This window comes from Thamnophis sirtalis, unplaced genomic scaffold (assembly GCF_051295495.1).
Source record: "Thamnophis sirtalis isolate CommonGarterSnake01/CBP01778 unplaced genomic scaffold, rThaSir2_p1.2 scaffold_6, whole genome shotgun sequence".
Taxonomy (NCBI): domain Eukaryota; kingdom Metazoa; phylum Chordata; class Lepidosauria; order Squamata; family Natricidae; genus Thamnophis; species Thamnophis sirtalis.
In genome coordinates, this window is record NW_028261386.1 from 41,595,815 (window position 1) to 41,623,708 (window position 27,894).

The 27,894-nt window shown below is 38.8% G+C and overlaps 1 protein-coding gene across 1 annotated transcript in view; it reads left to right on the forward strand.

The window, feature by feature from the left end:
• The first annotated feature begins 51 nt into the window (after positions 1 to 51).
• The window catches only part of THADA (THADA armadillo repeat containing), a 112,160-nt gene continuing 84,317 nt past the window's right edge, over positions 52 to 27,894 (forward strand). Inside the window, exons 1-20 of the mRNA XM_087717710.1 lie at positions 52 to 123; positions 5,910 to 6,006; positions 6,781 to 6,875; positions 9,260 to 9,390; positions 10,019 to 10,167; positions 10,257 to 10,289; positions 11,238 to 11,286; positions 11,619 to 11,809; positions 12,927 to 13,021; positions 13,644 to 13,864; positions 14,704 to 15,392; positions 16,080 to 16,231; positions 16,314 to 16,469; positions 16,955 to 17,077; positions 22,068 to 22,191; positions 23,077 to 23,228; positions 23,499 to 23,712; positions 24,638 to 24,767; positions 25,759 to 25,895; positions 27,175 to 27,321. Of these exons, the coding sequence (XP_087573836.1) occupies positions 5,931 to 6,006; positions 6,781 to 6,875; positions 9,260 to 9,390; positions 10,019 to 10,167; positions 10,257 to 10,289; positions 11,238 to 11,286; positions 11,619 to 11,809; positions 12,927 to 13,021; positions 13,644 to 13,864; positions 14,704 to 15,392; positions 16,080 to 16,231; positions 16,314 to 16,469; positions 16,955 to 17,077; positions 22,068 to 22,191; positions 23,077 to 23,228; positions 23,499 to 23,712; positions 24,638 to 24,767; positions 25,759 to 25,895; positions 27,175 to 27,321 (3,064 nt within the window). The 5' untranslated portion in view covers positions 52 to 123; positions 5,910 to 5,930. The remainder of the gene's footprint in view (positions 124 to 5,909; positions 6,007 to 6,780; positions 6,876 to 9,259; positions 9,391 to 10,018; positions 10,168 to 10,256; positions 10,290 to 11,237; positions 11,287 to 11,618; positions 11,810 to 12,926; positions 13,022 to 13,643; positions 13,865 to 14,703; positions 15,393 to 16,079; positions 16,232 to 16,313; positions 16,470 to 16,954; positions 17,078 to 22,067; positions 22,192 to 23,076; positions 23,229 to 23,498; positions 23,713 to 24,637; positions 24,768 to 25,758; positions 25,896 to 27,174; positions 27,322 to 27,894) is intronic.

Below are 27,894 nucleotides of genomic sequence, written 5' to 3' on the forward strand. Positions count from 1 at the left end.
CCCGTTCTTCAACGACCCATGCCCCGCCCCTTTTCGGCGGAGAGGCGGAGTTAGCAACCGGCTGGAGAGAGAGAGAGAGAGAGAAAAAGGGGAAAGAAGGTGCTGGCAAGGCCTCCCTGGAGGGTAAGTGTTGGGAGCGCTGGTTGAGTGTAAAAACGCTCAAAACACGCCTTTTCTTTATAGCGGCTAGGTGCTCTCAGCGAGTGTCCGCATGATGTGTGGCGAAGTAGCTCCCCACGGCGAAGCGTGTGAGGTTCTCCAGCTTTGGATCAGGGAAGCGTGCAAACTGTGCCTGGCTGAAACAGATCGCCTGAACGTACCCTTTGGCAGAGTCAAGTGTACGACGGCATGCGGAGCTATTTCACCGTTAGATCTGTAGCGGCGGAACATCTTTGGTATAGCTTGGAACCGATACACCAGCATGGCTGGCTGGGGCATTCTGGGAGTTGAAGTCCACAAGTCTTAAAAACGCCAAGTTTGGGGACCCCTGCAATACACCCTCAACAAAAAAGAAATGCAGGCAGATTTGGAGCCATGAGGTGTAAATCAGAGCTGTCCTTTTCGGGATAATGTAGCACACAAACCAAAGGAACGGATTTACTTTGAAAATAAACCACGAGGTTCCTAATAAATTAGTGTAAGAAACAAAAAGATTTTTTTAAATGGAAAAAGAGGGGTTTCTAACACAACCTGCCCACACCATATCTCAAATCTGTAAGAATGGGATAAGGAAGACTTAAGGCGTAGAACGATTTTTTTGCCTTGTACTGAGTGCCAGAAATATCAAAACGCTTTTAAGATATGTATGAAACAATTGGAAAATAGATGAACTGCTTAATTCCTAATTTGCATCTGGCTTTTTTGCAAAGGGAAAAAGTGGCCCAACTTGTCAGAAACTATGCCATTTGGGGAGGGAGGAGCAGAAAAGAAATGTACCTCAAAATAAGCAAAGAAGTGGTGAGAGAACTCCAAGTTGCTTTGAGTAAATTCAAACTGCCGTGGGCTGGGTGGATTACATGTTTGTTTGGATTACATCCCGAGGTGCTAGACCAACTGATGGATATGATCTGAAAATTATTGCAATCTTTCAAAACTCCTGAATGACAGGGAAGGTGTCAGAACATTGAACAGCTAACTTTGTTCTATTTGCTCAAAAAACGGAGCAAAAAAGTAAAACCAGGGAACTAATCAGCTGTACACCAATACATGGAAAAATGCTAGAACCGTGATAGCAAACCTATGGCACGTGTGTCGCGGAGCTCTGTCTGCAGGCACGCAAGCCATTGCCCCAGCTCAGCTCCACCACACATGTGCGGACGCCTTCCGCCGGCCAGCTGATATTTATTTATTTATTTATTTAATAAAATTTGTATGCCGCCCACTCCCATTGGGACTCTGGGCGGCTCATAACAAGACAAAAGAAACATTTAAAATTTAAGAATAAAAAATACAATTAAAAGTCCACATCATCCATTCCATCTAAGCGGGGCTGGATATCAATCAACAGCCAGGTCTTGACGGCTTTACGGAAGGCTGGGAGAGTGGTAAGGGTCCGGATCTCTACAGGTAGATCGTTCCACAGGGCCGGTGCAGCAACAGAGAAGGCCCTCCCCCGGGGGCCCGCCAGCCGGCATTGTCCGGTTGACGGCACCCGGAGGAGGCCCAACCTGAGATCTTTTTGGGTCTCTGTTGTGCATGCTCATGGTGGTGCACATGTGGGAGATGCATGTGTGGAGGGAATGCGGGGGTGGGCCCCCCTACATGCCCTTGTTGGTCCCAGGAGGCTTAAGGGAGGCCTGCTATGCCCAAACCGGGGCATGTACAACATGCACTGCAGTTGTTAAGTTAGTAACATATTGGTAGTTGTTAAGTGAATCTGGCTTCTCCATTGACTTGACTTGACAAAAGGTGATCACAGGACATTGCATCCATCATAAATATGAGTCAGTTGACAGGCATCTAAATTCTAATCACGTGACCATGGGGATGCTGCAGTGGTTGTTAGTGTGAAAAATGATAGTATATCACTTTTTTTGGGTGCTGTTGTAATTTTGAACAATCACTAAATGAACTATTGTAAGTCAAGGATTACCTGTATTTGTGTTATTATTTGCAACCAAGATTCTAATTCCATCTTCTTGGTCGGAGGCTTTAGCATTAGTATACAAACCAAAAATTGAATGTCAGTCTCTTTATCATCTGTCTGAAACTCAACATATTTATTTTTCCAAACTAAATTCTTACAATAGCAAAGTTTATTATGAAAAAAGGGATGGAATTACAAGAATTTATATCTAATCTCAGAAACCCAAAATATGTTAGTCTGAAGTCTCCTAATTTTACCGTCTTTCTGTGAACTTGCCAGCTGTTTACAAAGTCATTTTCTGAATTGCTACCATTGAAATGGATAGTTAGAGCTACCTTTCTCAAATGATGGCGTGATATATTTTCAAAGATTTTTTTGTCTTTTGACTTCTCATATCCTACTTCTAACATTAGTTTTATTTCATATATCCCTGGAGATCCCTGCTGTATTTGAAGTACAATAACCACAACTGAAATAATATCTATTTTTTTGCATCTCTTTCTGGTGCCTGCTTTATGTATCAAGGTTGCTTGATGGGAAACTAATTTTGTATCCCTTGGTTTTACAATGATCATGATTATATTATTATTTTTTCATTATTTTATAAGAACTAACCCATGTGTTTTGTACAGGCATTTTGGGAGTTTCTCAGCTAGTACAGGTAGTCCTTGTATAATGACTACTTGTTCAGTGACTGAAGTTGTGATGGCTTTGAATAAATGGTATTTATGACTGGCAATCATCTTACATTTAATAATGGTTGCAGTATCCTGCAGTTATGTGACCACCATTTGTGACCTTCCCTGCTGGATTCCCACTAGCAAAACAATGGGGAAGCCAGCAGAAAAAAGTCACATTCCAGTAAGCCATTGACACTTTTCCCTGCCCAACAGCCACCACTCATACTACTGCTATGCCTTGCAGGCTACCATATCCCCTCCTCTGGCTGGCAGCATCCACCTACTTGCCTGATCATCTGCTTGTAAACTATGTAGGACTCAGTTAATGACCAACAATTTTTGTTTAGTGTTTATCTTTGTTTATAGACAGTGGGGATTGCTGGGATTGCTTTTGCTAAGCTATGCAGTTATGTGTTGTTGTTATGCTGGGGACTACCTGTACTAGCTGAGAAACTTTCACAGTGTTGGAAACTCTGGTCCCAATTATTCCCATTAAATGAGGACTATCTTTATATAAAGTGATAGCCTCAACATCATGAAACAGGAAGAAATAGTAATATAGACCAAAGGTAGAAATGAAATGCTATAGCATAAATCAGAAAACATGATATTTCCAAACAGTTTACATAGAGAAATAAAACAGGATAACATCTAGGCTTTCATTCTAGTGGAAACCTGTTAATACCGTATTTTCACGACCATAAGCCGCACTGAAAATCCTAAAATTTGATCAAAAACCGGCAGTGCGGCTTATAACCCGATGCGCTTTATGTATGGAAAAAGATCGAAAATCTCTCCCTCCCGATTTTACGCTCAAACTTGAAGCTCGCAAGCGAATGACCGCGCGCAGCCACGCACACGTCCCTCTGGTCTCTCCCTCTCAATTTTACGCTCAAACTGGAAGCTCTCCCACACGTCCCTCTGGTCTCTCCCTCTCAATTTTACGCTCAAACTGGAAGCTCTCCCACACGTCCCTCTGGTCTCTCCCTCTGAATTTTACGCTCAAACTGGAAGCTCTCGCACACGTCCCTCTGGTCTCTCCCTCTCAATTTTACGCTCAAACTGGAAGCTCTCGCACACGTCCCTCTGGTCTCTCCCTCTCAATTTTACGCTCAAACTGGAAGCTCTCCCACACGTCCCTCTGGTCTCTCCCTCTCAATTTTACGCTCAAACTGGAAGCTCTCCCACACGTCCCTCTGGTCTCTCCCTCTCAATTTTACGCTCAAACTGGAAGCTCTCCCACACGTCCCTCTGGTCTCTCCCTCTCAATTTTACGCTCAAACTGGAAGCTCTCGCACACGTCCCTCTGGTCTCTCCCTCTCAATTTTACGCTCAAACTGGAAGCTCTCCACACGAGGGAGGTGTGCGTGCCTGCGCGCGGTCATTTGCTTGCAAATTGAGAGGGAGAGACCAGAGGGACGTGTGGGAGAGCTTCCAGTTTGAGCGTAAAATTGAGAGGGAGAGACCAGAGGGACGTGTGCGAGAGCTTCCAGTTTGAGCGTAAAATTGAGAGGGAGAGACCCGAGGGACGTGTGGGAGAGCTTCCAGTTTCAGCGTAAAATTGAGAGGGAGAGACCAGAGGGACGTGTGGGAGAGCTTCCAGTTTGAGCGTAAAATCAAGAGGGAGATTCAGATTCAGTTCGTGGGAGATATTTGGTGCGCTTCTTTGAAAATCTCCCTCCCAATTCTGCCCAACGCCTCCCCGACCTTACTGGACGAACGGTGCGGGTGTGTGTGTATCATGTAGTGCGGAGTGCGAGGAGTGGCAGATGTTGCAAAAAAAACGTGCGGCTTATAACCCGGTGCGCTTTATATATGAAAAAAGTTTGAAAAATTAACGTTAACTGATACTGCGGCTTATAATCCGGTGCGGCTTTTGGTCGTGAAAATACGGTAAGTGTTTATTAAACTTAAAAAATGGTTCCACCACAAAACCGCGATTCCCTTATCCGCGCCGACATAAGTGCGGAGGCAAATCCGCGGCGTCCGAAGCGCTAAGAAAAAAATGACCCTACCACCGCAACAACAGCGCGGTGACAGAAGGGCGTTCTACATGCTTCGTTCTTTGCCTCCAAAGGTAGCCCTCCTCCTCCAGCTGACAGCGGCAGTGGGCACGGGGCAAAGTGGGCTGCCCAGCAGCAGCAGCCCACGGGAAGGGTCCAGCTCAGCCGCGGGGGGCAGCAGGAAGTGGAGGAGGACGCGGCAGCGGCGGCGGCTGAGGCTCTCCCGGGCCGGCGAAGCGGGCTTGCCCGGCGGAGGCAGGCTGCCCTCTTCTTCCTCAACAACATCTCCTTGGACGGGTGGCCTCCGCCGCCGGCGCCTCCCCCGGAGGAAGAGGCAGGGCGGGCGGTGGCGGCGGCTGAGGCTCTCCCGGGGCCTGCGAAGCGGGCTTGCCCGGTGGTGGCGGCCGCCCATCCAAGGAGATGTTGTTGAGGAAGAAGAGGGCGGCCTGCCTCTGCCGGGCAAGCCCGCTTCGCCGGCCCCGGGAGAGCCTCAGCCGCCGCCACTGCTGCGTCCTCCTCCGCTGCCAGCGTCGGCGGCCCTGCTCGGGCCCCCCGCGGGCTTCCTGCTGCCCCCCATGGTTGTGCTGGACCCTTCCCGCAGGCTGCTGCTGCTGGGCAGCCCGCTTTGCCCCGTGGCCGCTGTCAGCTGGAGGAGGAGGGCTACCTTTGGAGGCAAAGAACGCCCTTCTGTCGCCGCGCTGTTGTCCCCGCGGTGATGACGCGCGGTGATGACGTCGCGACTTTAGCGACGCGATTTAATCTCCGCTATTTTGCATAGCGCGGTTTTGTCGTGCCACGTAAAAAATAGGTAATCTGTATTGATTAGTTTTGTTACTATATTGCTCAGGTGGATTTACTCTCAGGAAAATGTTTCAGAAGTAAGATGCTGATATCCTCATCTGGAGTCTTTACTTTAAACTTTTGACTGCCAGACCTTTGTGGATTTTTCTTGATTGAGTTTGTGTATTTCAGGTGAAATAGTTGCCAATGAAGTCTGAATGAAAGTCTTCCTAAACCTTTTTCTCTAGAGTATATAGAAATAAGGTAGACAAAGTACAAGTCTGGATTAAACAGACCTCATTTTTAAATTTTGTATTTAAAACAATGTTCTAATATATGAAATATATTATTCTTTAATAGGTAATTCTTTAATCTACCAAAATGGTTTTAAAGAAGAAGAAAGAAATTCACGTTGATAGCTTTGTTCTTGAATATCAACAGCTTGAAAGACTTCGCTGTAAGTATAATTAAGTTGCTTAATTTGTCTCTGTAGATATATTTTAGTGGTGCCATAATGATTTTAAAAAACTAATTTCCCTTGAGCGTACATTTTGAATTAAAGACAAGAATATCATCCCTTTCATGTCTACATGTCTACATGTTTTTTCTACCTGAATTTGAAAAAAAAAGTTTTTCCGCAGTAAAAAGCAAATTAGAGAAATTACAAAACGTTTGATGTTTAAAAAATGTTCTATATTAAAGATGTGATTCAAATGTCCTTCCCATTTTCTGGTTTTCTGAAGCAAGTTGGCCATTCAGTTTGAGTGGGCTATTTATATTAATAATGATCAAGTCTTACTCAATATTGTATTGCATTTAAGATCTATTTCTTAAGGGTAACATTTGGGCAACCAATTTTAGTCTATCTGAATTGAAGTGCTGTTTGCAGAGCAGTGATGTCACAACGGCATACATCCCCATCAATACCTATGCTGTTGTTTTCTGGATCACTTCTGTCTTTTAAGTATTTTTCTGTCTTTTAAGTAGTTTTCAAGTACATCCTCAACATTAACAGATGTGATTAGTTTAGTTATTTGATGTGTATTGAATTCTACACTATTCAGGTGGGTTGATTTTCAAGAAAATGTTCAGGAAAATAAGGTGATGAAAAGGTGTACTGTGTGAATGCAGCCCTGTATAAGGGAGGAGGTAGGAAATAGCTTTTGTCATGTGGACTATTGGACTTTTAAATATTGGACCATTAACATATTTTTGCTTTCTAAATGTGCAGCTTTTGCAGATGTTGAAGGACAAAACCTGGCTTCTCTATTATTGCGGTGTGCACAGTTGACAGATGGCATTCAGCAGATTAATTTGATCAAACAGGTTTGATTTTAGTTATACTAGTAAAAAGAATAATATGGAATTACATTAAATGCATGCGATATAGTCTCATTTATATACAAATAAAAAATGAGCACAATTGTGCATGGAAATTTCACTTTTCCCATGTTCTTTGTCTTTCCTACAAATGAGAAAATCAGATTGTTACCCCTTAACATTTATTTGATGCTGCATCATGTATTTGTTTAATTTGAGGGCTACATTCAGCATTGCATGAATAGACTTTACTAATGACATAGAGCAGGGGTGTCAAACTCAAGGCCCGTGGGGTGCTTAGCTCTGGCCCACGGGGCCACCTTGGAAACGGGGAAGGACTGGCTGCATGCAGCCCTCCCAAGCTCTGTTTTTGCTGGCAGAGGGTTGCAGGAGGCTGTCCCAGCTGAAAACAGAGCTCGTGAGCCCAGTTTCGCTGTCAGAGCATTTGGGCCACAGATGCCCCTGACACGGGTCACGTCAAGCCCTCCCCCTCCCCCCAAGTCAAAAACAACCCTGATGGGCCCTCAATGAAATCGAATTTGACACCCTTGACATAGAGCATCCTGTTGGTTTTGATCCCAGATGTAGAGTCTTCCCAGTCTTTAATCTGGAATGCACATTCCTGCTGCCAGGAAGTGAGAGGAATCTGCTTTTTATTCTTTGTTGGACAGCAATGTTGGATGCAATTATTACTTTACAATTTAAAATTGAATGATGGATACAAATGTTACTTTTAAAACACAATGGATACAGTTTATAAGTATATACTTGAATAATGTTACTATTGCAAGCTATATTACCTAACAGTTAAATGTTGTCATCTAGTGGAAACTTTGAAATGTACTTTTTCCATAGCTTTTTGGAATAGCCTCCCATCTAAGATTCAGGGGGACCCTTCCCTTTTAGCTTTCCGGAAGGCCATGAAGACCTTGGCTTTTATACCAAACATGGTCTAGGATGAGTTTGAGTCCAGTGGTTAGCAGTATGGTTGATTCTGTTTCCTTGGTAGAGGGTATGATGTATTTTAATATTATTGTTTGCTGTGAATTATGAGCTAGACAGCCATATAAACCAAGTAAGTAAGTAAGTAAGTAAAGTAAAGTAAAGTAAAGTAAAGTAAAGTAAAGTAAAGTAAAGTAAAGTAAAGTAAAGTAAAGTAAAGTAAAGTAAAGTAAAGTAAGTAAAGTAAAGTAAAGTAAAGTAAAGTAAAGTAAAGTAAAGTAAAGTAAAGTAAAGTAGTAAAGTAAAGTAAAGTAAAGTAAAGTAAAGTGTAAAGTAAGTATATTTTCTATCATGGGACACGATAGTGGCTAAGACGCTGAGCTTGTCGATCAGAAAGTTCAGCAATTCAAATCCCTAGTGCAGCGTAACTGAGTGAGCTCCTGTTACTTATCCCAGCTTCTGCCAACCTAGCTGTAAAAATGCAAGTAGAAAAATAGGAACCACTTTTGGTGGGAAGGTAACAGTGTTCCGTGCACCTTCGGCGTTTAATCATGCTGGCCACATGACCATGGAAACGTTTTCGGGCAGCACTGGCTCTTCGACTTTGAAATGGAAATGAGCACTGCCCCCTAGAGTTGGGAACGACTAGCACATATGTATGAGGGGAACCTTTACCTTTACCTATATTTTCTATACTGGTTAGCAGCTAGATTCATTTTACAAATGTTTCATATAATTACCTATACGCATGAAAATTCAAGACATTTGATTCATGAATTGCAAGAATAAAAGTCAAGAAGGATCAGTATCTTAGGTTTTAGGATTATCCAAATCATTATGTAGTCTAGCTTTCCCTAGCCTGGCACTGTGTTGGAAATATTGCTTCCATATTAGTGACTATTGAAATTGTTGCTTCAGCATCAATTGCTTCAGCAAAGTTGAAGGATATCTGGTTGGAAACGGCTGATAAATATGAATAGCAACATCGAATTTGTCAGTTTGCTTGAAAAATATGAAACTAATAAGAAACAGAAGGTTACTTCCCTGCTTGGAAGAACTCTGATACAAGTGTTAAATTAATATTAAGAATATAAAAAGTAAAAGATTACATCCTGCCCTGAAATGTTCAATAAAGATTAAGAATGCTCAGTGGTATCCAAGGGGTTGGGAGACAGATGGAAATTTATGCAGAAGGAATTAGAAATAAATTTGTGAAAATAAGCTGATTGGTTAGAACAATCAGTTTCCATACTCTAATGTTTGATTATACATGTATCTATTATACATTCTGTTATGCATTATGTTATATATACTGTGCTTCTTACTGACTTTTATATAAACCTGATATATACATTACGCACAACACACAAACCCCTATGTATATTTTAGTCTTTGGGGGGGGGGGGGGAAAGCAAGTTACAATATTTTTTATTTTTTGTCATCTGCAGATTGTGCCTTTACTGGAGAAGATGGACTCCAAGTCTTCATGTAATAACATGGTTAAAAATTGTTTAGATATATTGGGGATAGTGTTCTTATCACTGGATATAAAGAACCCTTTGAAAAAAGTCCTAGCAAGGTACTAGTCAAATGTTATACTAAGAAAGTGCTTAATGTTTCTTTGATGGTTTTTAGGGGAACATGGATATTGCGAAAATGAATGATACAAATGGTAGTGGACTTTGTATGACAAAATATTTTGTATGAGATATAAATTTTAAAATGATTCTTTTCTAAGTATTCTTGACTTTATAATCCTATTCTTTACTTTCAGTATTTATATGTATTGTACTCACTATATATTAAAAGGCAAAGATATTATGAGTGGTATAGTAATATAAACCTTAGTTAACTTTTTTGTGATATCCAGAAAATTATGAATGACGTCAAATATATATGTCCCAAGATAATCCTGTTGCAGGATTCAATCTGGGTCAGTCATTGGAACTAGAGGTTTTGTCTTCCGAGCTTTCGGACTTACAATCCATTCTCTCTTTTCCCAGAAATAATGAAATGTTTAACTGAAGATCTGCTTGTTCTGTAGATCTTCCATTTTCCTTTGATTTCTTTTGAAGCCTGGTATCAAAACAAATACAACAGAATAGTGATGAAGAGATTGTGGTGCTCAAAAAATCCATTGATATGGTTTTTAACTTAAACCTTTTAGTATTTCCATTTTAATTTGGCAATGCTTTTTTTGTCTACAGTTGCCTGAATGACCTTCCAGAACTGCTTATAGCAGAAGCTACAGACAGTTTTGTTGCCTGCCTTAAACAAGAATTAGCAAATACAAACTTCTCCCACATTAGAAAAACTATAGATAATCTTGCTTCTTGTGTGGAACTTATACACATAGGTATGATTCATTTTAAAAATACGTTATACATTAATTTTTTTTATTATTATTCAGTATAAGATGCTAAAATGTATACTTGAATTTTTCAGGTAAATCAAGCGTGACTATACTATTCAAAGAAGGTAAATGCTTTGTACCTTTTCTTGTGTTGGAATGAGAGAAGAATATGAGATGAAAATGTTTCATACCAGTATAGGAAGCATTTTTCTGTTGCTAAGTAGGTCTGTAATTAAAAGCATTTTCTATATTTTGAGTTATTACAGTTTTTAAATAGAGACAGGTTTTTGACTGGAAGGGTTTCCTATCTGAAAATCGGCTGTCTGTGTTCCTTCAGCCAGTTCTAGAGTTCTCAAATTCTGTAGGGAGGCTCAGGTGTGGATTGTGGGTGGAAGGAAATGACGTTTAAGAGGAAATGCTATTGGATGACCTATTCTGCTTATATAACATTGGATTTTATCTCTTCATAATGGGTAGATTTATACTAGCAGGCAGTTTTTCAGATATGTATATGTTGTATAACTGTTCTAGTACAGGTAGTCCTTGCTTAACAACCATTTGTTCAATGACTGTTCAAAGTTAAGACGGCACTAAGAAAAGTGACTGCTTCTTGAAATTGTGGTTATTGCAGCATCTCTACAGTCACATGATCGTGATTTGGGCACTTTGGGCAACCAGCACACATTTACAGGGGTTGCAACATCCCATACTCACGTAATCACCTTTTGCAGGCTTCACAGCTGGCTTCTGACAAGCAAAGTCAATAGAGAAACTGGCAGAAGTTGCAAGTCATGATCACATGATGTTACGCTTAATGAACTATGATGATTTGCATAACTGGTGCAGGTGGAACTGATGTTGTAAGTTGGCACAGTCCTGTGGTGTTTTTCATGACTGTGCTGCATAGCAACAGAGTTCTAGGTCCCAATTGCAGTTGGTAAGTGAGGGTTATCTGTATATACAGTTCTTGAGCAATGAGTTCAATATGGATATTACAGATGAAGGTTAAGGATTAGAATATTGAAAGCTCTCTAAATTCTTAATTTTATGTTTTTATTAAACTATTTCCATAGCTCTTCAATTTCTGTTGAAATCTGTGCTTAAAATAGAAGAAGAAAATCGGTAAGTACTCAAGATACAATGTGGAGGCTGATTTCTCTTTTAACAGCAAATAATTGTTTTCATACATTCAAAAGTTTTCTTTTGAAAACTTTTAATTTTAAGAAATTTTAAGAAACTGTAAAACATAATGTTCATGAAATATACAAAAAGAACTTCACAGTATTTGTAATTGATTAAGTAATTTAAATTTATTTGTAATGTACATATATGAATCTCTATCCATTGGTCTACTACAAGGACATATATATGCATGTAGATATTGTTGTGATATATAAAAGATCCTCACAAACAGATTTGAAACAGTAATTTGTCTTATTTATATCTTTTTAAAGGAAATTCAGTGGAAATCACATTGCTCAAACTCGGCTGATGCATGATTTGCTTATGGGAATTAAAGTTTCCATGACATTGATCCAAAAAGTTCTGGAAAATATACAGGGATGTTTTTGGAAAAAAATGGATTCTCCCATTTGGCAATGTATGTGTGGACTTCTGAACTGCTTTATATGCTGCTTAAATAATGGTAAATAGTGCTAATAATTTAAATTTTAAATTTTTCTCCAACAGTTTATTTCAAAAGAGATAAAGCTAAACTCAGTGGAATAAGTATATATTCGTATAAGTATAAGAATTCGTATATTTAGTATAAGAATCTTTATACTAAAATAATGTCACTCTTGCTTATTTATTTTTTTTAACTTGGATTGGATTTAAAAATTTCTATGAATGCAATTCTGCTTGCAAAAGGGATACAGGTATGCCTTGCTTACCAACTACCTTTTTAGTGACTGTTCAAAATTATAATGTTTATAACAAAACACAGCCTTTAAACCAATCTTCATAACAAGCAGAATTAATAGTGAATGCAGATGTAAAATTGCAAATCTCTGTCACGCAATGTCTCGTTTAACGATCTCTGTGATTGCTTAACAATGGAAATCAAAGTGATATCATACGTCTGGAACAGTCATGCGTTTGTTTGCTTAATTACTACAGTTCTTAGTGCCAGAATTGCCAGTCTGAATTGTGATCAGTAAATAAGGAGTACCTGTAATTATTTCCTCCAGCTTATATAAAGCCCTGTGAAAATCTCTATGTTTGGTTGTTTGCCATAGGCATCAAGTTGAATGAATGAATGATTTAGAGCAGCACAAAAGATAGTTTGGGAAGTTTCAGGAGTAATTGTTAAAAACTCTCTTTCTGTACATAGCAGCATATTCTGATTTGTAGTCTTATGAAAATGGAACAGCTATTGGGAAGGCTACTTTAAGTCCTAGTTGATATTCAATTAAGGGTAATATTAATGGTTGGGTTCATGCATCATATAATGTCATGTATTTTATTATACTGGTTTAATTGAAGAAAACACAATTACGGTATATGTGTTTATTACAATTACAATTTTGACCATGATTTCTACAACATTAGAAAAAAATAATAATCACATAATTTTATGAACAATTGAGGCTGCTGTATGTAATAAAGTTAATGATTTTCTTTGGTATGTTTATGAGAATTAGTATGTTAAATGCAATAGAAAAAAATATAGTAGGAATTACCTTATTATTTCAGAAAAGCAGAATGGTACTCAAGTACTTTAAATTCCATTTATAATTCTAGTATCTTTTTCTTTTATTTAGAAGACCTTCTACAAACTGTCCAGACTTCAGCAGGATTGGCTGTTGTTCTTTTTATTAAGACAATGTTTCAACCTGTTGAGAAGTTACCTTGTTTGGTTAGTGTGTTTCTTCTGAAAAAAAGTAAAAATATGTATACAATTAATTTTGAATGAGTATTTGAAACATTAAGCTAATTTAAGAAAGAGAAGTAACTGAAAAAGTAGCCATTTCAATATTAATTACAAATTTTATGTAAATTCTACCACAGGAAATATTGCCCCTTCACTGTGCAATAAGATAATATTTAATTATAAGTAACTTTGGGACAAGATAACATTTACTTGGAAGTTAATCCCATTGAATTCATATGAACAATTATCAGGGGATGTTTAAAGGATTGCAACTATAATCTTGGTCCCACAGGTTTACTCAACTATGGATCTGAATTTTTGACTATGAGTAAATGCAATCCTGTATGGATTTGGGGATAGCCTGTAATGCTAAAGCATGTGTTTTGGGTGGTAAAATGGAGATAACTAGTAATCTTAAATAGCTCTGGAAACATACAGTATGTACTATTTGAAGTTCAGCTCTCCTAATTTCCATTTGGTGACAGCTGTAAAAGAAATAACAATTGCTATTTGCCTTTTTTGTTGTAACTTCTTGTCTTCCAGCGATCTAGTAAACCATACTTTTTTTTCTCTTATATTACAGTTATATTACATTTCTTTTTTGCAGATCAGTGACTTGATTTGTGGCTTATTAAAGTGTTCTGATGTGCCAACGTGGTTTGTGGACAGCTGCGGAGGTCTCTGTACTGCTGAACTTTCTGACTCTGTCCTCCTTTGTCTTTGCCATGGAGCACTTGCTATGTTAGATTGGAAAGATCACGGCATGGGAGAGAATGCAGAGAAACTACTCTTGGATATAGCCTCTGTTTTGTTGACCTTAAGCACACGGTAAAATCTGTTGTTATGTTTTATAATTTTGAGTCAGGGTGAATTTAGTAGTTGAAGCTTTGGCCTACTCTGTGAGGTCTAGAGTGCCTTTGGCATGAAAGCTGGTTAGAGAGAATGTCACACTTTCTCAGTCCAATCCACCTCATAAAATTGTTATTGCAGAGAAAATAGGGAGATGTATTATTTATAAATGCCTCTCCATGGCTACAATCTTGTGTCTGCTTATCTGGAACTAAGCTTTGTTAACGTCATGGGAAAATGATTCTGTTTAAAAAATATGAGGCTGATTTCACCTATTGTTTTTCTTTCTTTTCTTTTCTACAGAGTTTATGATTGCATTATTTATTGTCTCTTACTTTGTAGCGGTACTTAAGATGGTTCAACAATTGTTTGAATTTCCTTTTTTTGACTTACAAGGAGCACCTTTACCACCTTATGTTAAGCATCCATTTGTTTTCCTCAATCCAGTCTATAGAAGATACCAGGCATTGTTTTTAGGTTTTTAATAATGTAAATTAGATTCACACCTCCCATTACAATTTTCCTTACCACTTAGAAATATTTTTGCATCAAAAGAACAGCTTGCATATATTCTTAAATATATACTGAAAGAAAAAGAAATTGTGATACAAAGAGGGGAAAAAATCAGACATTGAGCACAGCTAAAAAGTAAAGTATGAATAAATAGTTTTATTATAAAGCATTCAAACAAGTATAAATAAGAGGTGGAAGAAGAAGAAAAAATCTACATCTGTGATACTTAAACATTTGAATATTGATATTCAGTTTGTTTTAAAATATGCTCATGTATTTTCCCAACTTTATACTGTTTCTCTAAGGTTAAAAGAGTCTGTAATGGCAGCATCTCTATCCAGAATTCTAGCTATTTGGACCAATGTAGCAGTGGATTGTCTTCAATCAAGTTCTAGAAATCTGAAATTCAATCTCAATGGAAACTCGGAAACCATTAGTAAAATGTTGGATTATGTGTATGCACATTGGGAACATCCACTAGATGCAGTTAGGCACCAGACCAAGCTAATATTTAAAAATCTTCTTCAAATACATCAGACTGCTGTGAAAGAATCCATAATAAAACCAGACCCTTTCTTCTCAGAATTAACTGAAAGCCTGCTAGGTTTAGAATGGCATGTTAAAGGCAAATACTCATCACTTGGATATCTTGTGGAGTGTATTGGCATTGACAATCTTTTGGAAATTGACAGAACAATTCCTGTACAAATCTTGGATGTGATGAATGATCAGTCTTTTGCACCTTATGCAAGTGATTTATTGGAAATCATGTTCGTGAATCACAAGAGGCATCTTATATCTTTGGAAAGAAGCACTTGGATTGATAGTTGGCATGAGACATGGGTTTCTCCTCTGCTTTTGATTTTATGTGATGGAAATCCAGAACAAGCCACCTATGTAACAGATTATTACTTACCAAAATTGTTAAAATGTAGCCCAGAAAGTTTGAACTACATGATTAAAATCCTTCAGATTTCAACAGAGTCTAATGTTGGTAAGATTGTTTTAATCTTATACTTAACATGTTATAGTGTAAGGTATCCATAAATAGGCTGATTTTGTGGGTGGTGATGGTGTTGTTTATTTATTTTTTTGAAATGAATTTGTTTGGGGGAAGGATAGAATTCCAAGTTCTCAGTTACTTAAAGAATAAGTAAAGATGACTCTTGGTGACTGGGAACATACTTTAGAATTTCTATTCTGAATTCTTTCAATTAATAATACAAATTTTATTTTCTTTTATTACAAACTAAGTAAGTAAATTTGGTCATTCCCCCCTTGTATTAGTTTTCCTCATAAACATTATAAAGATAATGTTCCCCCAACTTTTATTCCTACCACAAAAGGTCATGTTTTTATTGAAAAATTGGCTTTCATATTATGGAGGACTTCATATTATTTCATAGAATGTTTTTCAGTCATTAGAGTAGCCATGTCATCGGTCAAGTTCAAATGGCTGCTTTATAAACTATTCCTTTCCAAAGCGTTTTTATATTTAAATGGCCTTAATATTTAAATGCCACGATAGTGCTTGTAACATGGAGCCACATCTATGTGTATCATAAAAATTAAGATATACTAATCTGTCTGGTGGATTGATTTTTATGGGCATGTTGAGTTGAGAAGAAAATGAATGACTAACCAGTATCTTTATTAATTAGAATGTATGTATTTTATTAAGGATCTTTCAAAACCAGAGGAGCTCTCGGAGCCCTGATGGCATGCTTGAGAACGGCCAGGGCTCATGGGCACTTGCAGTTTGTAGTCATAATACAAGATGGCCTTGTGCCTGTGAGCTGTATAAAACAAGGTTTGGTTCACCAACATGATGAGGTACATGTCTCAATGTTTTAAATGTTAGAATTGGTATTTCAGAGAGAAACCAGATAATTGAAACTTGCTTCTAATTTTAAAGGTCCGAATAGATGCTTTGGGTTTACTGTGTGAAAGTCACCGCAGCACAGAAGTAATTTCCATAGAAGAAATGCAACTGATACAGTTTTTTATTAGATATAACTTGAACAACCAATCAGCAGCAGTGAGGCAACAGATTTGTTCCTTACTGAAAAAGGTAATTTCAAAATCTGAATGTAAAATATACCCTTGTTTCTCAGAGTGCTATAAGAAAATACAATACAAATGAAATTTCATGAAGTCTTTATGGATTTCTTAAATATGTAAACTACCGTATTTTTCTGCTTCATAAGACGTACCTGACCATAAGATGCATCTAGGTTTAGAGGAGGAAAACAAGAAAAAAATATATCAGGTGAAGCCTGAGAGGAGCCTGAGGTGTCCTCTCATATGCCAGCTCTGCCTATTGACTCCTGCAATGAGGAAAAAAGATAGAAGACAGGCAATGAGAAAGACAGAGGAGGTGGGTTCAGCACTGTAAAAGGACCCCGCCGCTGTGGCCAGGCCTGTGATGCAATATTCCATTCCATAAGACGCACAGAAATTTCTAACTACTTTTTTGGGGGGGGGGGGGAGTGCATCTTATGGAGCCATTTAAAAAATTTTTTTAATTGAATTCTATTTTGTTCTTTCTTCCAAAAGCTGTTCTGCCGGATATATGAAAGCTCCCAGACTATTCATAAAATGCAGCAATTGAAGTCTAAACAAAGTCTAATTAATCAGTCACTTACATGGGATCCATTAACAACTTTGCAACAATATAAGGTAGGTTTTGTAAATTGCTCTAATCTAAAGAATTAATATTTTTGTGTCAATTTCAAATACCACAGAAGAGGAAAGCAAAGAGTTGATTTTCTGTGATTTATAAAATTGAGGTATGAGATAGAAAAAAAGTTATGTAAAATTATCTAACTCTAACATAAAGGAAATGAATTTAATTCAATATTGACTATACTTGCCTTTTAAAATATTTCATAATGTGTTTTATCCTAAACTGGGACTTATGCTACATATACAAAAATTAACCAATCTGGCAGTCTTCTTAGGAAAAAAAAGAGCTTTCCCAGGCCTGAAGAGACAGGGTAGAATCAATCAATTATATTGCTGAAGTAGATTTGAACCATTAGACAATGTCTGTTATGTACAAATTGAAAAGTATAGAAATTTCTTGTCTATGAATGTGATATATTTAGTAAGTTTTATTGCTCATTTTGGAAAGTGATATTAATTCATGTGATATTTTCTTGAAATGAAATCTGGGTGCTCACAGCTGAAATAAAGATTGGCCCTTACAGAATAGGCAATCAGCTTGTTAGTTATGCTGTGATATCATAGAAGCCTCTATGGCAGTGGTCCCCAACCTTTTTATCGCCGCGGACCAGTCAGCCTTTGATAATTTTACCGTGGCCCGCTGAGCGCGCGCAGGGGTGGGGGGTGTTGTTCGCGACGACACATTGATTGTTTATATATCAGATTGTTTTGATTAAACAACTTTTATTTTATTGTATTTAAACATGCCTTACAAAATAAAATACAATTACATAAATATAAAGTGCTTTAATATGCCCCCCCCACCCGGACAGACTTATGTTCCTCAAAGACCATCCTGAACCCTCAACCCGGACCAACCTTTCTGCCCGCCCTCCCCCTCCCCACCACATTCGGCGGGCAAAGAACAGAGCGCGCACGCGCGAATGCCGTGGAGAGAGAGAAAATAAATATATATATAAATATATAACTGTTTGGGAGTAAAAGCGGGGAGGCGCACCCGGCGGGGGGGGGGGAGGAGGAGGAAGGAGGGTGGGAAGGAAGCTGGCAAGCGAAGAACAGAAAGTAATTAGCAAGGATTAAAACGACCTGCCGGAAAAAGGAGAGGGGAAAAAAAAATACCAGATCTGACGGCTAGTGCAGCCTCCACCGGAGTGGCTGTAGAAACACACACCGCCAGTCCTGTCCTTCCTTTCCAACCAGTCTCTCTCCGCGTGCGCATACACACACACACACACACACACACACACACACACCCCACACAAACACACACCCGCCGGCAGATATGCACGCACACACACTTTTTTTTTTTTGCAATTGGCAGAACTACGGTTTTCTTTCTTTTAAAAAAAATAATTAAATGGAGGTGGGGGGTGTGTGGAGAGAAAGGGAGAGAAGCGGACACATAAAACCGAGCCGCACTCGCGAACCACAGCATGCATCTGGGTGACAAAATTGCAGGGAGAAAGCAGGAAAAGCCGAGGAGAGAGCAAAAAAAGAAAAGAGCCAGACCAAGCGCGGCAGGGCGGGAAGGAAGGCGATGATGATTGGGGGAGGTTTGAAAAAGCAGATCCAAGCGCAAAAGTTACTGAGTCATTTCAGCGGCGGCCGGAACAGTTTTCTTGACTCCCTCCCTCTCTCCCTCTCTCTCTCCTCTCTCACTCTCTCACTCTCTCTTTCCCTGGCGATGGATTGGTGCGGGAGTGGGGGAGAGAGAAGGGAGGAGACGGCGAGGGAGGGAGGGAGAGAGAGCCGAGGGTGGGACCAAAGGGGGGGGAGAGAAATGCATTTAAGAGGAGCGGATTTAAAAGAGCGATCATGGCCCCCGGCCGCTGCGCGGCCCGGTGCCAGGTACTCCACGGCCCGGCACCGGTCCGCGGACCGGGGGTTGGGGACCACTGCTCTATGGTACATGCAAACTGAAGCTTTATTTAGTAGCAGCCCCCAAAATGGCTAAATTATCAAACCTTAAAAGGCAAAAATAGATGTGTAATATACCATCCAAAATATTTCTGTATGTTGTAATATAAAGCATGTGCCTTTATATTACAGCTGAGAAAATAATTCAACAAGAAATGTCTTTCTATGTCAGGACAAACTCAGTGTTAGTACAAGGAAACAAGAAAGGAACTGACTACAGGTGACAATTGAATATTGTGATAGCCTCAGTAAAGCACTTCTGGCTACTGTAAAAAGTTGTAGAAGCCCCTCCTCCATTTAATCATGTGACCAATTTTTGGGCATTGTGAACCGGCTTTCATTTACAATCAATTGCAAAGGGAAAATCAAAGGGAAAGCTGGCAGGGAAGGTCTCAAGTGGGAGGGCAGGACAGATGGAAGCTGAAATCAACCTCTGAAAGATTCTTTCCTCCATGCATGGATGGAAGCTGAAATCCTTTGGTGGGCTGCAGGAACATTTGAGGGCGAAAGAGCTGAAGTAGGCAGCCCTTTCTTTCTGTCCATTTAATGACCTGGGAGATCACTTAATGATTGCAACAAAGAATGTTGGAATTGTTGAGCGAAGGAGTCGTGGGTGTTTTGCTTAAAAACCACTTAACAGCCAAGATTCCAGTTCCAATTTTGGCACTAAGTTGCAGAGTTCCTGTAGCCACTGCAACTACTTGTTTGCATCTCTTTTCATATCAGGCTTTTTGTAAAGAGAACAAAATATATAGGTTACTCTATATAGATGGCTAATTTGAGTGAATGGATTTCAAAATCAGTTTGGCAAAATTTACCTTTATATTATGCAGGAATTTACATGTCAGTTTTTCTAAATTGGTAAAGACTAACAAATAATTCCTCTTTCTAATTCTTAAGCTTTCTAGTTAGCTAGTTCTAAAAACAGGTTTTAAACAATCCATCTTTCCAGGGCCAGAAAGATGGTTATCAGGTTATCAGAATGGGATAGCTGAGTAGAGAAGTTAATTTTAGACCAGGAAAGGTTATGTATAAGCTATATTATATGGCTGAGTTCATACATCTTGCTTACTATGTTAATGGTGAAAGCAGTATTTTATTTTATTAGCAGCTAATCTACTATAGCTATCGTGCTACAGGAAATGGTGTAGGAACATTATAGGAAATAAGTGGTCAAGCTGTCTTCCCCAAGGCACACATTGTTCTGAGAACTTGAAATACGCTTGGAATACTGTCCAAGACACCCCCACTTATTCTTATTCTTATTATTAATGGAGTTGTGGAATTTCTAAAAGAGTTAAGGCACTGCACTGAAGAAGTTACATAATTTGGCAGCTGCAGAACATACCCCTCAAACTCTGATGGGATAAGATGCCTTGATTGTAACCAATATTGCCTGCTTTGTCTGATGAAGGCTTGCCCATGTTCTGGTCACACAAAGGCTGATAAGAGATATACAAGACTCATGATTTATATTCTCCAGAATGGCAGCCCTTGACCTAGTTATTATGTTATAGGATCACAGGATAAGGAGGGATGGTTTGGTTGATGTGTAGTTGATATGAACCAGGACACTAAGAATTTTTCAAACGTAGATTTCAAATACCATGTTTCCCTGAAAATACGACCTGTCCTGAAACTAACACCTTGCCACATTTTTCGTGTGGGCAAAAATATAAGCCCACCTCTGAAAAAAAGCCCCCTGGACAATCCCTCCTCCAGCCAGGAAGAGCACCGCTCACCGACCTAGCAGTATCCTGAAGGTGCCAAACCGTGGGAGCCCGGGGGGGAAAGGTGGTCACGTTGCTTGGTGCCTTCGGGATACCGCTAGGTTGGGGAGTGGCATTCTGCCTGGCCAGAGGGGGGAGTTGCCAGGCGGCTGCTCCCTTGCGAACTGGCTCCTGAAGAGCTGAGCACAGCCTCAGGGGCGAAGCAGCCATGAGGTGACCACACTGGCAAACCCCCTCTCCAGCCGAGCAGAGCACCATTCACTGACCTAGGGGGTATCCGTAAGGCACGTGGCACTTTCCCGCTCTCCAGCTCCTGCAGCTTGGCACATTCGGGATACCCCCTAGGACAGTGCATGGAGCTCTACCCGGCTGGAGAGGACGGTTGCGCGAGTGCCTGTTTCGCCCCTCCCACGCTCTGAGCATAACTTCTTATCTGGCTTCCAAACTCCAAAACTCAGCTGCCAAGTCTTCCAGAAGCGGCCACTCTAGGAGTGCGCTCTATGGTTGTGGGCTGGCTGCTGGAAGACTCTCTGTCCGGCAGCCGGCCCACAACCATAGAGAGAACTCCTAGAGTGGCCACTGCTGGAAGATTCGGCAGCCGAGTTTTGGAGTTTGGAAACCAGAGAAGTTATGCTCGGAGTGCGGCGGGGGTGGAACAGGCGCTTGGGCAACCCCCCTCTCCAGCCGGGCAGAACTCAATGCACTGACCTAGAGGGTATCCTGAATGTGCTAAGCCGCGGGAACGGGTGGAGTGCCATGTGCCTTGGCGCCTTACGGATACCCCCTAAGTCAGTGAATGGTGCTCTGCTCGAGTGGGGGTTTGCTGGGCAGTTGCTCTTGAGCATGGTCACCTCATGGCTGCTTCGCCCCTGAGGCTGTGCTCGGCTCTTCGGGAGCCAGTTCGCAAGGGAGCAGCTGCCCGTAACCCCAAAACAATAAGCCCTCCCCTATAATAAGCCCACGGCCATATTTTGTGGGGCCAAATAAAATAAGACCCTGTCTTATTTTCAGGGAAACACAGTATATGGTGTTGTCTGGCGCAAGCAGCCAGATCCACTCATGAGTAGTCTCAGGCTGAAACTTTATTGTTTGTCTCCTATGTTACAAGAATCTCAGCAGATTGCTTGACTTCTCCTGGCAATATCCAGATAAGATTTCATGAATTTTTTGGGGAAGTCATGCTTCCGCTTATTTGGCCCCTCTCTCCAGCTATCTTGACAGTTTCTCCACAATCATCTATCTATATGCATAGATTTAGAAAATGTACTCCTCTTCCAAAGTAAAATTGTATTTGATCATTATCGCAGGTAAAAATGTAATTGCTGTTTTATCTTTAGGATTTCATCTCTTCCATCTGCAGTATACTTTTTGAATCCTTGTTTCCTGGCTCATCCCATCCAAGCAGATTTACTGCACTGACTCTTTTGGGAACAATAGCTGACATATTTCCTAACTCAGAAGGTAGCTTACCTTAAAGAACCAAATTATATTAAATTGATTTTACAGGAAATACTAAAGCTGATGTAACAGTTTTAAAATATTTGTTCATCCCAAAAATAAAATTGTTAAAGGATATGAACATTTTTATATTAGATGATAATAACTGTGTTTGGATGATATAATGTTATCACCTGAGGTTATAAACATGCTGGAGGGTCCCTCCCCTGGTTTAAGTTGCCCTTTTATCCACTCAAAAGTGATAACTGTTTTCATCAGAAATAAGTCTGAGAAAGAAGCTATTGTTTATTTTATGGTTCTCTATTTGAATTGACATGCTTCAGACTCTAGACAATTATAGTAGATGACTGAGAATTCTTCATTGACAGCCTAGTTTTATGCTTTTCCCTAACTATTAGTTACCTGGAAGTGGAAAATAGATGGCTTCATAAAGGCTAAAATCCTTCTGCAATAAATGCATATTGATTTCAATATCAGCAGCTGATATAAAAAAAATAATCTGAACATGCAAGTCTGAATGTGCATATGCATATGTTATTGTAGCTGTTGTTATGGATGTCAAATAAGCAACACTAAGAAGTATACATGGAAAGACCCTGAAGATTGTTATAATTCTCATATTAGGTTCCTTTGAAACCAGAAATGGTATAACCATGAGATATTGTTTTCCTGTTATTGACAATACCGTGTAGCGTTTCCCTACTGCATAAGAAAGCTTTTTCATTCTATAGTCTATCATATAATACAGTAAATTTAGGATTTTTAAAATGTTAAGTAATTCCAGATAATAAGATGCATTAGAAGGAATATTGCTTATGGTTGTTGGTGGTTGTTTTTTCAGCCATGCTCCAAACCAGCTGTTTTTGTAAATATTTCCATTTTTAATAGGCCAAAGCCAAGAGTTATTTCAAATAGCCCAAGAAGTTGATTGTTCTCGTGCCGAAAGTTTGTTGCACTGTTTTGCCAGCACTTTTGAGGAAGTAAAGACTTTGGCATTTGATCTTCTAATGAAGCTTCATCCTTTTTTGCCTTATTTTCAGGTACTGGCACAGCTTACAGATTTATTTATTTATTTATTTATTTATTTATTAATTATGACATTTATATAATCACTCAATTCACTCATGGTAACTAGATATTGTCTGTTTCAAAATTAACACACATAAATTCCTCTAGCACTGATTACATATTGATTAACTATGCTAATCATAAGCCAATATTTCTGCTTGGATATCCAGATGACTGAGCATGTTACAGTTTGTACCATCAGCTAACATTTTAAACTTTATTTTTCCCCCTGCATATTTCAGGATCCTGAAAAACTGCAACCATTGTTTCAGGTAGCTATGCAGCTCAGCCGAAGTTCCAAGCCGTATGACTGCGTGACTGCTTCCTATTTATTGAACTTCTTAATCCATCAGAAAGGATTGTTGAATATTTGTTCAGAAAGTTATCAACTTCTGGGCATGTTTCAGCCAAATGAAGATCTACCTGCTGACTCATTAGAGAAGAATACTTTATCTGGTCATTATTTTACATTCTGTACTTTAAAAATTCCATTCTGTATTGAAAGATGATGCCATTATGTCCAAAGAAAGTCTTCATGTTCAGAAGTAATAGCTTTCTGTTTTAATCTAAACTTAGTGTTTTTAGTTTTTGGTATAAATAATTCATGTAATGAGCTCTTAAAAGTTTTTTGTATTTGCTTTTTTGAAATTATTGACCTAGGAATTTTCTTTGAAACTTTTAAGACATAAAAATATCTGCAACTATCTGTCTTTCTAATTCTCTGGGCTTCATAACTAGCCTGATATCACATGTGCCATTTTACATGTTTTGACTTCGAAAAGCTGCCACAGCAAATTTCATTGATTTTACTGACATTTTGCCTGATCAACATGCATCTTTAACCTTTTTTCATTTTTATTTTATGTCTGTATAGTCTCTAGTCAATTTATACTAAAACACTGATTCCTGTAACCTATAATTGGGCAAATCGGTGCACTGTAGGCAAGGTTTTTTTAAACCAAGTTACCTCAGATAGGCTATTTTACAGAATGTGACTGAATCTGGGATCCATGACTCCCAACGGAATTGAAATTTGACAAGTTTTATAAAACATTTTATGACATAAACATAAAATGTCATAAAACAATTCCTGCACTGATGTTTAATTGTGTTATACTGTTCAGCATGAGCTATTTTCAAGGCAGGTACATCTCTGAATAAATCCCAGCTTTTCCAGTGAAGGCAGTACATTAGATGCTCTGTCATTGCTGACCCAAAACTAGACCAATGGTGATCTAGTTTTACCTAGTTTTATCAGTGGCTCTATCATCAATTTGTTGCTTTTTTGTGATTTGCTTGTCTGTTTAATATAAAACTAGGATTTGGTAAGGAATGGTATTTACAAAGGCTTACACCCTTCTGTCATTTTATTTGCATATAGTTATAAAGTCCTTGTTGGAAAACCTTGAAAGAGAAATATTGCAGGCTGAGAAGTCTTTACTTCACGCAGCTGCTTCATTCCCAATGTATGGCCGAGTACACTGTATAACTGGGGCTTTGTGTCAATTAAAGTGAGTAATATTGAACATTGATGTGAATTGCAATGACTTTCATTGATTTCTTCATTGCTGTAGAGTAAAGCTGAAGGAGTACTTGGTCTTGAAGCGGTGGGCGCAATTGTCCTTGAAAAAGTAGGGGGAACAAAAACATGATGCATGAAATTAAATTTTAATTAGAATGTAAGTCAGTTTCATTCAGTGTAATTATTTTCCACATGTTATGCATTTTGCCTTTCTGCCACAATAAGTAAAGTTTGTTGGTAAAATGTGTGGGTGGATCTAGAATTTGTAGGGCCTGCATAGCTTCTCAGTGAATCTTGTAATAGTTTGCTTGGGCAAACTAATAAAAATATATTCTTAATTTGGACTCAGGTATATTCTTGATTTGAGCTCAATTCCATTGAGTATATGATTTTCATGGCAGCACTGTGTAAATAGTTTGTATTGCCTTCTGGAATGCTTTCCAATTTTCCAGTTTGAGACTACAGCCTGGATTCCATGGTGGTCTTATATCAAAGGTATAAGCAGACTGAACTACATGGAGCTTTTGAAGAATATTCTGTGTTGCTTCCGCAGTGAAAAACAGTTGCACCTAATCAGATTAATCCTGTCATACAGCAGGATGTAACCACTAGTTTCAGTAGAACCAGAAGGAAATATAGATGAAGGATGGAAATGCTTTACTAGGAGAAGTTTAGTTTCTACTTCAAACAAGACACCTTGAACAGATACTGAAAAGTATCCTTTTCAGCATATCACTCTGTGTTTTGGGATTCCAGTGATGCATTTATTTATATATCTTCTTTCATTGAGAGAAAATATGACATGTAACAAATTATAAGAATAATCTTGCATGCAGTAAAATAATTATGTAGTTTCAAGCTGTAATTTAGTGTGTGATAAGTTTATATTGAATAAGCATTAATTTATCATACTTTATTTACTTTTAATTAATTTTAGGATGACTCCATTCACAGGAAATTTCTTGATTTATTTCTTACAGTCATATGACGCTGACCAGTGAATGGAAAGAAGTAGTGAGAAAGCTTATTCTGATGTCCTATAAACTTTCTGCTGTAGTATCCCCAATAGTTCAGAGTTCATCTCCAGAAGGCCTTATTCCAATGGATACTGACTTGGGTAATGCAGGAATATTCCTAAAATTCCTGACTTTTTTGATGCACTAACATCAATACATTTATGTATTTTGTTTATCAAACTAGATGTCTCTGCTGAAGCAAATGATTTTCTTTTATGAGTCCCCCCAAATTGTGCATTTCAGTATTCATCTCTCTATGTATGTTGGTTCTGGTCAATATTGTGCTGTATTTTCTGTGTCACTATAAAATTGAGATATGAGTGCTTATAATTTCTCAAGAAGCTGTTTATAAGTCAGAAATGTTTACTTGGTATTGCCAGTGCCTTGATTAAATTTAAGCACGGCCAGGATAGATAGTTGCTAAGCTCCCATGTGGTTGATATTCAGATTTCCAAGCATATACAGAAGAAGAGGAATGGAAACCAGGACTGGAAAATTGCTTCCAGTCTTTTCTTAAGCATTCATTTATTTAATTATTTCTGCCCCTAACATAAACTGAGAGGCCATTCCTTCCTTAAAGCTGCCTTGGCTTTTCTTTGATATGAAGTAAGCAATGGAAAGGGACACACCCATTTTTTTTTTCTTTCCCAAACAGTTCGGGAACAGGACAAATGGTGTTCACCTAAAGACTGCATTGAACTTTTATGTGAAGTTTTTAAAATTAAGCAGAAGGCTGCCAAAAATTAGTCTAAGGGCTATCTATAAACCTATGGCTCCAAAGAGTCTGCCCTGTATTAAGGTATACAGGCAAAGCATATGTAAAGTGCAAGTCTTTTGGTAGTGCATATAAATAACAATAACATGCTGTTTTAAACTAGAAAAATGGGTCTGGCCTTGAGAAAATTTAATTAAAATCAAGAGAGAGAAAGGGTGACAAAACCAGAGAAGAATTTGGAGTATATCGTCCTATGGATTTAGAGTGGGATCACAGAGTACAGGGCTACATGGCCTGTAGTTTCTAGATCTTTCATATTACATTCCAACGGTTTCTTCCATCAATCAAGCTGGCTGTTTCCGAAGGGGGAGAAGTGTAACACATTAAGAGGAGCATAACACTTCCATTTGAAGTGTAAATAAATTATAGCTAGATGAAGGTGAAAAAAATGGACTGATCGTTAGGATCAAAGGAGAGAGTGACAATGTTAACTTTAGAGCAAAAGAATAAAAGATCAGGAACTTTAAGGAAACTGCATTGATTGAATTGGAAGAGTTATATTACATAACCCTAACAAGAATGTCACACCGTAGTGAGGCAATCCTGATAACTTGGTTTTGCGTAGTCATTATATAGTTTAAAGTAAATTTTCTGTTTGCTCACAGAAACATCAGAGAGATTGCAGTCTATTCTACTTGAGATACAGCCATGTGATACAAATGATTACTTCACAGAAACAAAATTGTTAAAAGAAATTTACAGACCAGACTGCGGTGATGGGAGAGCTCCAAATATTTCTACTGAAATTAAAGGTAATCAAGATTGAAACGATTACTTCCCTTTGTGTCAGGGAAGACTCTGCTGAAGATTAGAGGATGCCAGCAACTTTTATTCCAATAACTGTTATTCACAAAAGCAAAGGGTAGCTTTCTCATTTATTTATTTGAAACCAACTGATCTTCTTTAATCTGATTTTAGTCTGTTGCCATAATTATTCCAGAGAAATTGGGGACTGCTGGTTACTTGCTGCTTCTTCTCTCCCCCCCCCTGCATAATTGTAAACTGTTTGGATTTGGAATGTTTTAAAGCAATAGATGCCTAATGAATATTGATTGTATTAAAGGAAGCTGAGAAAATTTGGCCTGAGAAAATTACCTATCGTACTTATACTAAGTACCTATCGTACTTATACTAAGCTAACAGTAGTAAATCTCAAAATGATTATTCTTATTATAAAACTTTAATGTTGAAGTCATCTGAATTAGTGGGTAGAACTAGAAGATATAGGCCGTCCTCAGTTAACAATCACTCATTCAGCGTCTGTTCAAAGTTGTAATGATGTGGAATGAGTGTTGAATTTTGGTCCTTGGACTTCTGGTTGTCCC